This window comes from Branchiostoma lanceolatum, chromosome 9 (assembly GCF_035083965.1).
Source record: "Branchiostoma lanceolatum isolate klBraLanc5 chromosome 9, klBraLanc5.hap2, whole genome shotgun sequence".
NCBI lineage: Eukaryota > Metazoa > Chordata > Leptocardii > Amphioxiformes > Branchiostomatidae > Branchiostoma > Branchiostoma lanceolatum.
This window is the reverse complement of record NC_089730.1, coordinates 20,514,400-20,530,747: the sequence shown is the minus strand read 5'-3', so window position 1 is coordinate 20,530,747 and position 16,348 is coordinate 20,514,400. Positions and strand designations below refer to the sequence as shown.

The window sequence follows — 16,348 nt, the reverse complement described above, 5'->3', positions numbered from 1 at the left end:
TTTTCCCGCCGTAAGCTGAGGGAAGGTTCGTGAGAGTTTGCAGCGATGCCGAGGAAAAAGCCGTTCAGTGTCAAACAGAAGAGAAAGCAGCTCCGGGACAAGCGGGAGAGAAAGAAAGGTGTGTGTTTGTGTGTTTATGTTCGAACATGTCACCTTATGGTAAAGGTGGGGAGGGGGCGTGTACTCTCCTGTATGTTGGGCTGCGAAATATATCGATCTGCATTCATGATGTGGAGATCATATCCAGTGCCTATTGGTATTTTTTGTCAACCAACTTATTCAGTATCCTGTATCCTGTATCATGTTTCCACAATAAATTGTATCCTGAATTTATCAAGGAGTTTACTGATTAATCAAATAGTAGAAGTAGGTGAAATGGTCACTTCTTTAAAATGGTCATGGACGATCTATTTCAGACCATACTGTGCAGCTGGTCATCTAACTCCATGTTTCCTAAAACCATTCACATGATTTAATACCCCCCCCCCCCCCGACTGTTGCATAGAAATATTTGCTTCTGTATCTTACAGACAGAACAGATGGGGTTAAAAGTCAGAACCTGACCTACAGTGATGATGAGGGTCAGGAGTCAGAGGTCACCAGTGTGCCCTGTGATGAGAAGGTCGATGTGAGGAGAATAAATGAACAGCCGGTCTTCAGCAAACCTGGGGAGAAGGGATATGATCCTAACAGGTGGGAGGTTGTTTCTAATACTAGTAAGCTAGTTTGGAGTTGCTACTACGCATGTTCAGTGTCAAAGGTGAAGGCCCCCGGCTCGTATACAGTGCTCGCCTGGACATTGTCTAGATTTGCATAACAACTGTCTAGATTCGCATAACAACTGGCTTTGTTCACGTGTCGGGGCCTTCACCTTTGACACTGCACATGCGTAGTAACAACTCCGAACTAGCTTATAAGCTAGTTCATAGTTTGAAGTGTGCATGTGCACTGTGATGCATTGAAGGTAATATGTTAAAGTTGAAGGCAGCCCCAATTCACGCTTTGCATGCTCACATCAAACTAGCTTACATGTATTTGTTTGCTATAGCTAGTTGCTGTTTAAGTCAAGGACATAATGTCCATGGTTAGGTAGATGCAGGTTTTATCAGATTAATTTAATTTTCTGTTCAGAATGAATTAAAAAAGTTAAGGTATTCAGAACCATATAAAAAGAATTATTAAGTTTAAGTGTTTTAGAAAAAAGTGTTTATTACATTCTGCAAGTAATTTTTACATTTTTTTTCTCCAATTTTTGTCCCACAGATATCGCCTGCACTTCATGAAGGAGTCCCGGGCAGAAATCGAGAGGAGGAAGAAAATAGCCCGGGAGCAGGTCATCAGTCAGGTGCCAGAGGTCAGTGACCTGCAGGCTCATCTCATCTAGTAAACATTGCTGAATCAGATATTTTTTATAAAGTGCATACATGTTTTGTTGTTGAACTCACTTTTTATGGTCATGATATCTGTACATGTATCATTGATGTACCTTGTTGTTTTTACCCTGTAGACTGACTTAGAGGTTGCAATAGAGGACATCTACCAGCCAGGTTCTGGTAAGCCCTTCATTAACATTATTAACACTTATCTAATGGGCTTTTAGGTATGCAAGTTTAGTTATAGTAACAAGCTTAAGTAAGATTTCTTATGAAAGTCATATGCTGGACAGTTGAGTTATCATAAAGAGCTTTGCAGTACAGTGAATACTACTCACATTCATTTATCATGTTGATTGATGATGATGATGATGATATATCATAGCCGTTTCCTTCATTCAGTCCTAGACATGCCCAAACGTCCACCCTGGACCTACGGAGAGTCCAAGGTTCACCTGGAACGGAAGGAGGAGACCTACTTCCTGACCTACCTGGAGAAAATCTACAACACCTACTCCGTGGAGAGGCTCAGCTACTTCGAACACAACTTAGAGGTTAGGGCAGATTCTTATTCATAGAAGTTAGTAAACCCTGACCATGACCCTGACCCTAACCCTAGCAAACTTAGCTACTTCAAACATTAAAAAAAAAAACTTAGAGGTCAGGAGACAGCTTCTAAGTCCTCAATTTTAATATAATCCAGGAATGACCAAAATACTCTCACCTCTCAAAGAAACGTACCGGTATGTTTATTTTTTTTCGCCTCAAAGTCCGCCCGGTACGTTCTTATTTTAGACGGTACGTTTATTTTTTTTTTCAGAATCATGATCAGGGAATTGGGATAAAATGTTGGTGCAGTACTCAAAATACCCGGCACAAGCACAACTTGCTTGTCGCAACTCATTTCTAACTCCTGGTAGCGCCGTGTGCAACCTAGATTTTGAGCTTGAGAACTCTATTTTGCGACAATTTGTAGAAAAAATTGGGCCGAGGAAGCTCGAGCGCGCTAACTCACAGTCACCGATAACCACAGACGCACACACACGCGCGCGCTATCACTCTCAAAATTCGCCAAATTTTCAATTGAATCTCGGAAATCGCCGTCCAACCAAATAAAACAATGAGTTACCGATACTTTTTCATTCTTTTGTACCCATAGTCAACTTGTTTTGATGTGTCTGAAACGCAAAAATCAGTCCGAAAATACGGCAGCGCTCGGCGAGGATACGAGTAAACAAACAAGATGGCGACTGTTTCTGTCCAAACCCAGCTAAATCTCGCGATACCGCACGAGAGAATGACAACGCCACCTAGCTACATTGGTAAACATTGCAGTTTAATAATTCCAGGATCGTATTCCAGCGAATATTTCTACGGGCAAAATTAAGTTATTGTTTTGCTGTTTTAGCTACATTGTGAATTTTCTAAGCTGAAAAGTTTTTACTATTTTTTCTTCAATTTTCTTTTTAAAATTTTTATTCTTTTTAAACTTGTAATATTCAGAGTTTTTGTGTCAACAACTGACTATATACTTAAGTATATAGTATGTAGAGTAGAGTATAGAGTAGATTTATTCAGCCAGGTAAGATTACTAAGAAAGTCTCTTAGATTTATCAAATTGCAGGTAGATTTTTCCAACATGCAATTTTGCATGTAACCAAAAAAATGACTGCAGTTACTTTGGAACTAGACAGCCTTCTTGTTTTACGTTGTAACAATGATTATATTTCCAAACTAAAAGTGTCAAAGGATTTTTTGGCTTTATCTGCTGTCCATTAATATCCCTAATTGCAAATATCAGTGTCAAAGATGCACACATATACCATGAGAACACGTATTAGTAACATAGACATAGCTTACATGTCAATTTTGACATTTTCCGGGGGGTACTTTTATTCCAGGGGGTACTTTTATTAGATTTTGAAGATTTTTCCGGGGGGTACTTATATACCAGGGGGTACTTCTATTTGAGAGGTTAGAGTAGAGTCTTGACAGTCTGCACTAAATAAGTCAGTATGAAGTCCCACAGCACAACATCTAAGGTTTCATCCAGGATTAAAATGTTCAGTTTGTTCCTGAGATCTGGCTACATATTCAAACCATGCCTTTTCTGACTGTGCTGCTTATTTTTTGTTCCCTACTCCATCAGACATGGAGGCAGCTCTGGAGAGTCCTGGAGATCTCTGACATCATCCTACTGATCACAGACATCAGGCATCCGGTAAGTCTGTTATTCCCCAGTTCTGTACTTCTGGCTGCTAAGCAATTGTTACCTAGCAACTGTTGCTCTGTTATACATCCTGTACTTCTTCCCTGTTCTGTACACAGTATTACCTAGTAACTGCTGAAGATTCTACACCTTTCTGTACACAAACTCTGTCTCACCTAGCTACTATTGTAAGTTCTACGCTGTATTGCCTCTATGATATCACTTAGGCAATTGTTGTTCTGTTTCACTTTCAGGTTGAAGTCTCTATGCTAAATAAGATCAACCTGGCACCCCCTAGACTGTTGCCATGGGAACTGTTGTTACTAAGCAATTGTTGTTCTGTCACCATACAACTGTTGTTGCTAAGCAACTGTTCTGTTCCAGGTTCTCCACTCCTCCCCAGCCCTGTACGACTATGTCACCAAAGAGCTGGGAAAGTCTCTCGTCCTGGTGCTGAATAAGGTCGACCTCGGGCGCCCCTGAGCTGTCACCATGGGAGCTGTTGTTACTAAGCAACTCTTGTTCTATTTCAGGTTCTCCACTTCTCCCCAGCCCTGTACGACTACGTCACCACAGAGCTGGGCAAGTCTCTTGTCCTGGTGCTGAATAAGATCGACCTAGCGCCCCCTGCGCTGTCACCATGGGAACTGTTGTTACTAAGCAACTGTTGTTCTGTTCCAGGTTCTCCACTTCTCCCCAGCCCTGTATGACTACATCTCCAAAGAGCTGGGAAAGTCTCTCGTCCTGGTGCTGAATAAGATCGACCTAGCGCCCCCTGCGCTGTCACCATGGGAACTGTTGTTACTAAGCAACTGTTGTTCTGTTCCAGGTTCTCCACTTCTCCCCAGCCCTGTACGACTATGTCACCACAGAGCTGGGAAAGTCTCTCGTCCTGGTGCTGAATAAGATCGACCTGGCGCCCCCTGCCCTTGTCGTGGCCTGGCGCAGCTACTTCAAGTCTAAGTTCCCCCAGGTGGAGGTCGTCTGCTTCACCTCCTTCCCCAAGGAGCACGCTGAGGATGAGAAGGACCCAGGAACAGGTCGGGAACCTTTAAGACTCAAGATGTCTTAAGACCTTGTAGATGGGGTTTTACTGAATCCTACTACTGTTGTTCCTTTGTTGGATGGTCAGAAACTTGATCATCTCCGACTAGATGTATAGATGGCTTCAGCTGGTTTTACACATGTAGGTCATTCAACTTGCGCCTTAGGCAAGGTGTTAAGTGTGAAAGAAACAGGAAAAGAATTTATCAGATATTTAACACTTGGAAGATGTCATAGCATTAAAATGATGCTTACAAACAAGCAGAAGCCACTCTCATAATTGGTCTTAAACGTTTCTAGTTTCCTGTAGTACATGTATATCATGTGCCAGCGCTCGTGAGTGCGACTCGCATACAACATGTATGCGACCAGTTTTTTGAGAATGCGACTAGATTTAAAATCGCGGTCGCACGGTGCGACAATCAAAAATTAAGACCTGCGCCAGGATAATGCCTGCAGAACTAAGCGGTAAGCCGAAAATATAGGTATTCCAACGCTACCGCGAATATCGTCGGTGAATTTTCTATCATGTTCCCACACCCGCGGTACAAAACTATCCGTTCCTAGTGGCAAAGTTACCCATAGAAATAAAGGATATAGGTTTCTCTCCTTTGTGGTGTATTTGTTTGATTTGTAAAATGTTTCAAATGCCAAAACTTTGCCGATGAAAGTGAGCGCTCGCCGGACGCTCGCTGTTTTCAATGGCGGCTATGATGTTTATGAAAAATAGACCACAGCAGAATGAAACGCCTGTTTCCTGCGGTCATATTTACACCTGTTCAAGCGATAATTTTCACGATAAAAAATCGATGAATCAATTCAAGTGAAGTTTTATTCCCAAAAATATCAAATTTTTCTTCTGTCACTTCTGTATCATTTCAAAGCTCATTATCTGCCCGTTGTTATGGTGCTACTTTTATTCTGCTGCGGTCTATACTGCACAGCGGCGAATCACAAAGCTTTTTCCATGCGGTCAGCCTGTCATTGGATCGCGGCGCGGTCCTGACGCGCGAAATTTGAACTGCGCGTTTCGAAGGAACCGAAGATATTTGACTGGGCGGGCACAAACAGATCATTTTTGATACTATTGAGCAAGAATTTTAAGGGTATTAAAGTATTGGGGATTATTTGTAGACAGAGGGTGACGGTAAAAAGAAAAGAAACACCTGTAAAAATGTTGAACTTGATGCCAGCAGTGAAGTTTCAAATTATGGAATGTGACTTTATTTGTTTTGGTCATGAACCCAATAGAGAAGTTTTAGAGTTATCTATTTATTTATCATTCAAGGTTATGTGAATCATTACTTGCCTTGTTCCAAGTAAAAAATACCATTGTGTATTTTTCAACTTGTTGAACTTGAGGCACCCTGGCCCCCGGATAGGGGCCAGCCGGGGAACCTATGCCAAATTTTTCTAAAAATCCCTCGTACTAGTATCAGTATGTAGGTACTTGGTAGGCGTTGAATGAATTGAATTGCCAATTGTTCTGCACCATCAATGTAGGCTTTTATCTTTTATGATCTATTCAAATACTTTATTCCCTGTTGTTAACATTGATTAATAGGAGTATTACTTGGTATAGCCAAGACTTTTGCTTGTTCTTCCAACTTTTTGTAGTGGTGCTCCTAGATTTTTGCTAGTGCTCCTAACTTTTTTGAGTTAGGAGCACAGTGCTCCTAGGCCTAAAAGTTAGTCTGGAGCCCTGTGTGCCAATTTCTGATTTTAAGCTGTGTCTCGATAAGTTTGAAAGTCATCCTTTTTTCCTCAGTGCTACAGAAGAAGCGGCGACGCCCGGGTCGCAACATGAAAGCCGTCGGGCCCAGCGAGCTGCTGGGGGCTTGTGAGAAAATCTGCAATGGGAGAGGTAAGAGATGTTCACACTTTACTGGTTTATTAGAATAGACTGCCTCTGGTATATCATTTAGCCAAAGAATGATGGGCAGCTTTCTCATGTTGTCACAAGCCCTGGGTTCAGTCTCTGATTGTTGCTAGTTACATATTAGCTAATTACTATCAAAGTCTTCATAAAGAAACCGAGAAGAGACCCAGGCCACTTTTTTCTGGAGTAAGTTGCAACCCTTAGGAAAACAAACCAAAGATTGTATCATTCATTTGGTCTGTCGACATCCAGGTAATGAGATACGCAAGGTATTTTTACTGTAACAGTTTAACTCAAGCAACTGGATAAGATTTGGAAACAGACATTTCCGACATCAATTCTGAGGTTTGGTTTAAAAGCTGTTAAATGGTCCTGGTCACTGACGAAAGATAAGGGACGCTGTCTGAAACATCTATAATCGTTTCCTGATATTATCCAGTTGCTTGAGTAACTGTAACCTTGTGCTTTCATTAAATTTGGTCCTTTTCTATAACCACATGTCGATGTTTGGTTTTTGTACACCCACAGTTGACCTGGCGAGCTGGGCTGAGAAGATTGCAGCTGCAGAAGTCGGCGGAGAGACCGACGATGACAAGGACGAGGACACGAGTGCGCCGGACCCGCCAGCAGAGACGGACCAGGACAGAAGCTCCCCCTACCTGCAGTTCCGTGACGGGGTCCTGACTATAGGATGTGTGGGTTAGCTCATGTCATTGCTGTTGTGATGTTGGTTCTGCATGTGTGCAATTTCTAAGATCTTTTTTTAAAATGTTTTTAGATTCTTTATTATTTCTTGAATGCAGTGAGAAGAAGACTGCAGGCATCATGATATAATTTCAACAGGTACAGGTGTAGATCTCAGGATTGATATGCATGTTTTTAACAAGATAATAAAAGTACATTTCCCCCCCTCCAGGACACCCCAACGTGGGAAAGTCTTCCTTGATGAATGGACTGGTGGGGTCAAAGGTGAGGAACTTTGATCTGTGACATTCTATAGCTGCTGCACACCTGCTAGACTATACATAATAAGTCTGGTAGATTAACTTATTAATGTTCAGCGCTGAGGGCGCTCTCCTTGTAAATGTTTTTCAGAAAAATTGAATACCTACAAGCAATGTCACATCCTTGTCAAGTGATGGTGCAAATTTTTCAAAATGAAATAAGCTGAGGTCATGCATAAACGGATGTTATCCATACCATGAAGTTTGCGTGTAGAATCAGCGTCATAACATAATCAGTGCCATGACATGATTAGTGACATAACATGCATCACTCCCCCCCATCCAGGTTGTGAGCACGTCCCGCACCCCCGGCCACACCAAGCACTTCCAGACCATCTTCCTCACCCCAACTGTGCGGCTGTGTGACTCACCCGGACTCATCTTCCCATCACTCACAGACAAGCAGCTACAGGTCAGGAGTACAGGTCATAGGTTAAAGGGTTTGGGTTAAAGGCTGGGTTCATCTTCCCTTCACTCAACAGATGAGCAGCTTAAGGTCTGGGGTTACAGGTCACTGGTTACATGTCAGTGGTTTGATGAAAGTCAGTTAATTGGTTAGAGGTCAGGGGATCTGTGTTACTGCTGTGGAACTCTCCTTTGCTTATCTTCCTTCTCTTATGGAAAAGCATTTACATGTCAGGGGTTAGAGGTCGTGGGTTATAGGTCAGGAGTAACAGGTTATACGTCAGGAGTAACAGGATATTGACCTAAGGTCTCCCCCCTATGTTCAGGTGCTGTCGGGTACCTACCCGCTGCCCCAGCTGCAGGAGCCGTACACGTCGGTGGGATACCTGGCGGCCAGGGTGCCCGTGGTGCGTCTGCTGAACCTGCGTCACCCTGACAACGACCCGACCCAGCCGCAGGGCGCCCGACAGGAGCAGTGGTGCGCCTGGGACATTTGTGATGGTGGGGAGGTTTACTGTATCTTAGAGTGCTAAGATCTAAAACCACACATGTATTGAAGTCAGTATGCTATTGGAAAAGGTTGCAGTCCTTAAGTTGTAAGTAAGTTACACTTAAATGGTAAACCCTTGAATGTCAAGTGTTCAATGTACTGTACTTTTGAGCGTGTTGAATATTTTACATGGTACAATAATTATAGTATCTGGCCACCTTTTTATTTCTAGTGGAGAGTAGCTTCATATAACTAGTATAAGCTAGAACTGAAGGGACAAACATGTACCTTCCCTTTCTTTCCCCAGCCTGGGCAGAGAAGCGAGGTTTCCGTACGGCAAAGACGGCGCGAACGGACGTGTATCGGGCGGCGAACAGTATCCTGCGCATGGCACTGGAGGGACGCATTTGTCTGTGTGTGAAGCCGCCAGGGTACACTAAACACCAGAGTATGTTATACAGGCTTGTAACCCATACACACCAAGTATGTTACACAGTAGTAACTATCCTTTATGACAAGTGGGAGGGCCCCATCTCTCTGTGTATGAAGCCGCTGGGATATACCGAAAGTATGCTTTGGTCTTAATCCCTTTGAAATGTGCATACGTTTCCTAGTACATATATGTCTTATCAGCATACTGCTCCTACTAGAAGACATGTAACTAACTCCCTGTGCAAAAGACTCCCAGAATAAACACTATAAAACATTGGTATTCCACAGTCTGGTTTGCACTGAAAATAAACTATAATTCTTAGGAAGAGACATGGTCAGTCATATTCTGCTGTCCATGCTGTACAGTCTTGATCTGTTAACTGTATTTACAAGTTCAATCACTATATATTTATTTTATAAATTTGCATTTTGTTCAACAGGCATAGTGTTTAAGTACATGGGTAAACCAGTCATGGTTTTGACAATGTCTTGTCAATCCTTTATGAAGACCTTTCCTGTTGCAGGAGACTGGGAGGCCCACCCAGAGACTTAAACAATGTCTTGTCAATCCTTTCTGAAGACCTTTCCTGTTGCAGGAGACTGGGAGGCCCACCCAGAGACTTAAACAATGTCTTGTCAATCCTTTATGAAGACCTTTCCTGTTGCAGGAGACTGGGAGGCCCACCCAGAGACCGGTGAGATCTCAGCGCTGCAGGACAGGAGCAGGGGAGGGGCAGCGGAGGACTCCAGCTCCGACTTCTCCAGCTCCGTGGAGGAGGGAGGGAAGGAACCAGCCAGAGGGAGGAGGGATGGAGAGCCTCAGGAGGAGGAGACGGTTGCCATGAGCAGCCCGTTTGATCTCCTTGCTGACGATGACTAGGAAGGGTGTTCGACCCTGGTGATTCAATTGTACACGGAGGGAATCAAAAACAGAGGGAAACAGGAGTCTTAGGATTGGAGGAAGAGGAGCAGAAAGAGACGGTTGTCATTAGCAACCCGTTTGATCTCCTTGCTAATGATGACTAAGGGTAACAGTGCATTGTGTGCCTGTATAATTACGATATATAGAAATGTGCAATAGGGTTGGGTTGTCTCATTTTTGGACATCAAATAACAGGAAACAGTGAAAAGTGTTGCAACTAGCAAGAAAAATACCCCTCCGTCAAAATGGTCACACCCAACATTAGAGACCCAAAAAAACACTCCTCCCAATAAAATGGTCACATCCAACATGGCGGCTCCCATCCTTGCAAGCAAAAACAGAACAGGTTTTTCTATTGCAAACCTGTAAGAAAACTATTAGTCAAACCTGGCCAGACCACCTGGCATAGGAAACCACCATTCATAAACCACAACAAAACAGTCCTGTCAATTTTACATTACCTCTTGTCTGGAGTAACCACTCCCACTCACCAATTACACTTACGTACACATATACAATACAAGAAGAGAGCTACGCGGTTTGGGGCATGTGATGTCTTTAATATGTGCGTCTGCTCTGTGATAGAGGCTTATTGGTTGTACAAAGACATCAACGGCCAAGGACTATGGCCTTGGCGACCGGCAGTTACAACACAAACTGCAGTGTAGCATTTACGTACGGTATTGGTAAATTTACACAATTCTGATCGTTCGTTAAAGAAACGAAATTGCAGTAGGGGCGGGACGGTGGTAACATTGAGCGGGAGGCGAGCCCAGCCGTAGGGACGGCGGATGTCGCTATTAATGAAGGCGGCACGAGCGGAGGTCAAAGGTCGCTTCCTCAGCGTAATTCCCTACGATTGGTCGACTGACCAATCCTACTATAACTGTACATGACAGACAAAAGCTATAAGATGATGAGAGAAACGCTTTTATATTGTGCAGTATGTGACCAAGCTGAATTTTCTAGTAGGCATAACTCAATCCCGTTCTTTATTTAGATTTTGTAAAGAAGTTTTTCAGAGGGGTTACTACATGAACTTTCCACAGAGAACTCCTAGATATGGGCTCTACTCTTACATTATATTAGTATAAGGCAGGGGACTGTATGCAGTACTCATGTCATATTGAAGAACTATTATGTACTTTAACTGATGTTAGAAACTAAAACCACTGGAAGTGAACACACACACAACAACAAACTAAAGCAATAGTGTAGCATGGTTGGTTAAAGTGAAGCAATATACATTTGTAGCAACCATAAAGGACTAACTGAAGGCACTCAAAGGCTTATGGGCTAGGAGAGTATACATATTAAGTAAGATATAAGGAAGATGATAGAATAATATGAAGAACACATACATTCAAGTAGTAAGAAACGTAAGATATACAACTACCTACTATGATATGAACACCCACGAGAAAAATACAACTATTTTCGTTATATGGAGGACTATAAGAAGTATAACAAACTTTACAAAGCATGTGTGAATGATAAAGATTTATTGTAAAAGGCATGGACAGTAAGAGACTATTTTCAGAAGTCGGTAAAGCAAAATTGCTGCTAAAATTTCTCTACAGTCATTCCTGTCTTCGTGGTTTTTTTTTTTTAAAAAGGCGATTTTTATTTTGTTTTCAATCGTGCATGATTGATATTTACTTTTTAAAAGTGCTAGAAAATCATCTTTTGAAGATGCTGTTTAAGTTATGTTGAATTTGAAGAGAATAAAGACTAGATGTGAGTAAAACTCAGTATAAAGGTACAGTACTAAATAGAAAATGTGTACACATGAGACAGTAAGCATACATTGCTGTTCTTAAATGCAAGGAGCATGACCTCAACCTTAGTCATGTAACATCACAAGTACATTTGGCATGAAATAAAGTTTACTTCGCATTGTTGTCTGTTGTCTCAGTTCTTTTATGTGCTTCCAATCTTCCCTCTCTTCAACAGTACACAAATATTGCCATACAGAACTGACTGTATAGTGTTAAAAGTTACTTTTGTGCCTAAATGAATTGCAAGATGAAAAGCATGATCTTCTGGATACTTTGCATGTTGTGAAAGACTCCTTACTGCTATTGTTTACTAGATTGGGAACAACCCTCCCTAGTTACCGCTGGTTCTCCCTTATCGTTTGCTTACCATAGAAAACTGTTTTTCTGTGGTAAGCAAGCAAAAAGGCAGAGTCAGCGGTAAGTTTAGGGGATGGTACCAAAGCTAATTCATTATTGCCCTTGTTCTTTTAAAAGTTGAACACGGGTCGCGACATCTTGGCTTTAGACAGAACATCACAGTTTCTTGATAAACAAGATGGCTGACATCTGCAGTTGAAGCTTGTGGACTGGACCATTAATCAGCGAAGGGGTTGGTATGGATGATGATGTCAGATATTCTGGACTGTCCCACTAGTCAGCCAGGGGTTGGCGTGTATGGTGATGTGTGATACTCTGGACTGTTCCACTAGTCGGCGAAGGGGTTGGCATGTATGGTGATGTCGGATATTCTGGACTGTCCCACTAGTCGGCGAAGAGGTTGGCATGTATGGTGATGTCGGATATTCTGGACTGTCCCACTAGTCAGCGAAGGGGTTGGCGTGTATGGTGATGTCGGATACTATGGACTGTTCCACTAGTCGGCGAAGGGGTTGGCATGTATGGTGATGTCGGATACTCTGGACTGTTCCACTAGTCAGCGAAGGGGTTGGCATGTATGGTGATGTCGGATATTCTGGACTGTTCCACTAGTCAGCGAAGGGGTTGGCATGTATGGTGATGTCGGATACTCTGGACTGTTCCACTAGTCAGCGAAGGGGTTGGCATGTATGGTGATGTCGGATACTCTGGACTGTTCCACTAGTCAGCAAAGGGGTTAGCATGTATGGTGATGTCAGATATTCTGGACTGTTCCACTAGTCGGCGAAGGGGTTGGCATGTATGGTGATGTCGGATACTCTGGACTGTTCCACTAGTCAGCGAAGGGGTTGGCATGTATGGTGATGTGTGATACTCTGGACTGTTCCACTAGTCAGCGAAGGGGTTGGCATGTATGGTGATGTCGGATACTCTGGACTGTTCCACTAGTCAGCAAAGGGGTTAGCATGTATGGTGATGTCAGATATTCTGGACTGTTCCACTAGTCGGCGAAGGGGTTGGCATGTATGGTGATGTCGGATACTCTAGACTGTCCCACTAGTCAGCCAGGGGTTGGCGTGTATGGTGATGTGTGATACTCTGGACTGTTCCACTAGTCAGCGAAGGGGTTGGCATGGATGGTGATGTCGGATACTCTGGACTGTTCCACTAGTCAGCGAAGGGGTTGGCATGTATGGTGATGTCGGATACTCTGGACTGATCCACTAGTCAGCGAAGGGGTTGGCATGGATGGTGATGTCGGATACTCTGGACTGTTCCACTAGTCAGCGAAGGGGTTGGCATGTATGGTGATGTCGGATACTCTGGACTGTTCCACTAGTCAGCGAAGGGGTTGGCATGTATGGTGATGTCGGATACTCTGGACTGTTCCACTAGTCAGCAAAGGGGTTAGCATGTATGGTGATGTCAGATATTCTGGACTGTTCCACTAGTCGCCGAAGGGGTTGGCATGTATGGTGATGTCGGATACTCTAGACTGTCCCACTAGTCAGCCAGGGGTTGGCGTGTATGGTGATGTGTGATACTCTGGACTGTTCCACTAGTCAGCGAAGGGGTTGGCATGGATGGTGATGTCGGATACTCTGGACTGTTCCACTAGTCAGCGAAGGGGTTGGCATGTATGGTGATGTCGGATACTCTGGACTGATCCACTAGTCAGCGAAGGGGTTGGCATGTATGGTGATGTCGGATACTCTGGACTGTTCCACTAGTCAGCGAAGGGGTTGGCATGTATGGTGATGTCGGATATTCTGGACTGTTCCACTAGTCAGCGAAGGGGTTGGCATGTATGGTGATGTCGGATACTCTGGACTGTTCCACTAGTCAGCAAAGGGGTTGGCATGTATGGTGATGTGTGATATTCTGGACTGTTCCACTAGTCGGCGAAGGGGTTGGCATGTATGGTGATGTCGGATACTCTGCACTGTTCCACTAGTCAGCGAAGGGGTTGGCATGTATGGTGATGTGTGATACTCTGGACTGTTCCACTAGTCAGCGAAGGGGTTGGCATGTATGGTGATGTGTGATACTCTGGACTGTTCCACTAGTCAGCGAAGGGGTTGGCATGTGCTAGTATGGTGATACTCTGGACTGGACCATTAGTCAGCGAAGGGGTTGGCATGTATGGTGATGTCGGATACTCTGACGTCAGACAGCGGTTTGTAGCTTCTCTCCTCCACCGGCAGCTTCTCAAGCTCATCCAGGGTGTCCAGGCCGTCTATCACTCTGGGGGAAGAAAGTGGCAATATCTAAGACTATGTCCATCCCAAGATCTTAAGTAAGTTGAAAATAAGATTGGTGCCCCAAGGAAAATAACAGTGCATTAAACTCCATTACGCACAATGGTTTCTCTGGTAGATTATTCTATCTGTGAGAAGGGGATCACTTTGAAATTAAAAACATGAGTGGAGGCAGTGTTTTTTGTGCTAAAATGTCTTCATGACAAACAAGGAGAGGACATTTTAAGTTTGGTACCTGTACATGTTAATATAAAAAGAAAGATCCAACATGCTTGGGAAGATACGAGTTCAAGAGTTCATCATGAGAACTAAGGTAAGAAGGTGAAATAAATTTTCTTGTCAATCTATCTTAATTGTGTGCCTGATCATCATAATAATGTCATACTTTCGAAGATGGTAAACTACATATAACATGCATATGCTTGGGAAGATCTTTTGAATAATCATGAAAGCAAAGAATGTGTCCTGTGAAATGAGTTTTTCCTTCTCACTACATGTATCATCATTGTGTATACTATGGCCTTTTTGAAATGCTCAAAGTTGATTAAATACTACAGTATTAAAATTAAAAACATGTCCTACTTTCCAAAGATGGTGTACTTCATGTCGAGATGCGGCTGTTTGGCGTACGTGATGAAGAACTGAGAACCGTTCGTGTTGGGTCCGCTGTTCGCCATGGAAACCACCCCACGGACGTTGTGCTGGGGGAGGAAAACAAACAAACAAACAAACAAACAAATCAGATTCAGTCTTTAAAGGACATTTACAGTTACTGAGAAAAGGTTGGTTTTACATGTATCTAAAAATAGAAGACATTAAAACATCAGTTATGAATTTGAAACTAGAAAGCTAAAGTCTCTGATCCAACTTCAGATATTTCTATACACAGCTTTGGCACAAATAAAGACATCATAAAAGAAAAGCTATCTGAAATCAAACAATTCCAACATCTTTGATGCAAATAACAGGAAAGACTTGCTAACGTTTTGGATGCTTGTTCTGTGTCTAGAACAGTTCTGTTTGTTTACCTTTAACGTGTCGCTGATCTCGTCCTCAAACTTGCCTCCCCAGATGCTGCTCCCCCCCTTCCCCGTGCCTGTGGGATCTCCCGTCTGAACCATGAACCCTTTGATGTTTCTGGGGAGAGAATTTTCATGAACAAAGGTAAGCTTTGTATACGCGTAATTGTGCAGACTTGCAAAATCAAACAGCCTAATCAATGTTTATCACAGTACTTAAATGTTTGTAATTCTTACATGACCTATAATTCTACCAGAGCTACATGTACTTTACTATACTCTAACCAGTCACTGTATGCGGTTTAAGCTGGTGTGTTACACTGAATACTGAGCCAGAATCAATTCACGATCATGTAGGGATGTGTAAATCTGTTCTCTGGTTGGATCTTGCTAACTCACCTGTGAAAGACATTGCCTTTGTAGTAGTCACTAGCAGCAAGAGCCAAGAAATTCTGGAGAACAAATTAATGGAAGGAATTTTTTTAAATCCTGTAAGTTCGTTCACTTTAAAGTTTACGTCTTATTGCTCAGTTAAAATGTATATATGGACAACTATTTCACTACCATTATCATATCTATGCGTTGTATATAGCTTTTATCAAACATTCTCGATTTTGCTCACAAATAAATTTGTGAAAACAAATAAAAAGAAGAACTTCAGAAGATAGTTTACCTCACATGATTTCGGGCTCTGCTCACAAAACAGTTCTATCTTGATGTCGCCGACATCCGTGTGTAACGTCACAGCCTGGAGGGGAAGGTAACAGACAGGGGTAGAGTTAACGTCAATCTTTTTTTTTGTTTGTAAACTACATGTAACGTTACACAAAAGCATTCACGCATAGCAGACGTTCGGTGCCCCCCTCCCCCTTATCATTTGCACCAGAACATTCAGAATTCTTGCCCTAACGAACGTTCTTGCCATATATACATATATGTTAAACAAAAACGTGATCTTTTGTCTCTCTTCACACCCAGATAATTTACCATTCCGTCCCCAAACCGGATAAACTCCTCCCGAACTGTCCCGAACTCCGCCGTGTCAAATCTTCCCGCGACTTCCGCACTTTCCCAGGTCTCGCCTCAACTCTCGCCCCAACTCTCGCCCGGGTCAGCCGCGAGACTTCACTAAACTCTGGCGTTAGAGATATTTCGGCAGATTCAGAAAAACTAGATTG

The 16,348-nt window shown here is 42.9% G+C and overlaps 2 protein-coding genes across 2 annotated transcripts; one reads left to right on the top strand and one right to left on the bottom strand.

Annotated features, from left to right (window-relative positions):
- LOC136442271 (guanine nucleotide-binding protein-like 1) lies at positions 1–10,246 on the top strand. Its single transcript, XM_066439040.1, has 14 exons — positions 1–118; positions 531–693; positions 1,264–1,354; positions 1,508–1,553; positions 1,776–1,927; positions 3,523–3,594; positions 4,412–4,622; positions 6,395–6,490; positions 7,034–7,204; positions 7,422–7,474; positions 7,796–7,921; positions 8,241–8,415; positions 8,712–8,852; positions 9,505–10,246. The coding sequence occupies exons 1-14, from the start codon at positions 46–48 to the stop codon at positions 9,714–9,716; spliced, it is 1,782 nt and encodes a 593-aa protein (XP_066295137.1). The 5' UTR covers positions 1–45; the 3' UTR covers positions 9,717–10,246.
- A 997-nt stretch (positions 10,247–11,243) lies between these two features.
- LOC136442331 (peptidyl-prolyl cis-trans isomerase-like 3) lies at positions 11,244–16,325 on the bottom strand. Its single transcript, XM_066439130.1, has 7 exons — positions 16,158–16,325; positions 15,844–15,918; positions 15,570–15,622; positions 15,180–15,288; positions 14,734–14,852; positions 14,036–14,137; positions 11,244–13,980 (listed from the first exon to the last, which is right to left on the bottom strand). Exons 1-7 carry the CDS (start codon positions 16,158–16,160, stop codon positions 13,956–13,958), a joined length of 486 nt encoding a protein of 161 aa, XP_066295227.1. The 5' UTR covers positions 16,161–16,325; the 3' UTR covers positions 11,244–13,955.
- Between the last annotated feature and the right edge of the window lie 23 nt (positions 16,326–16,348).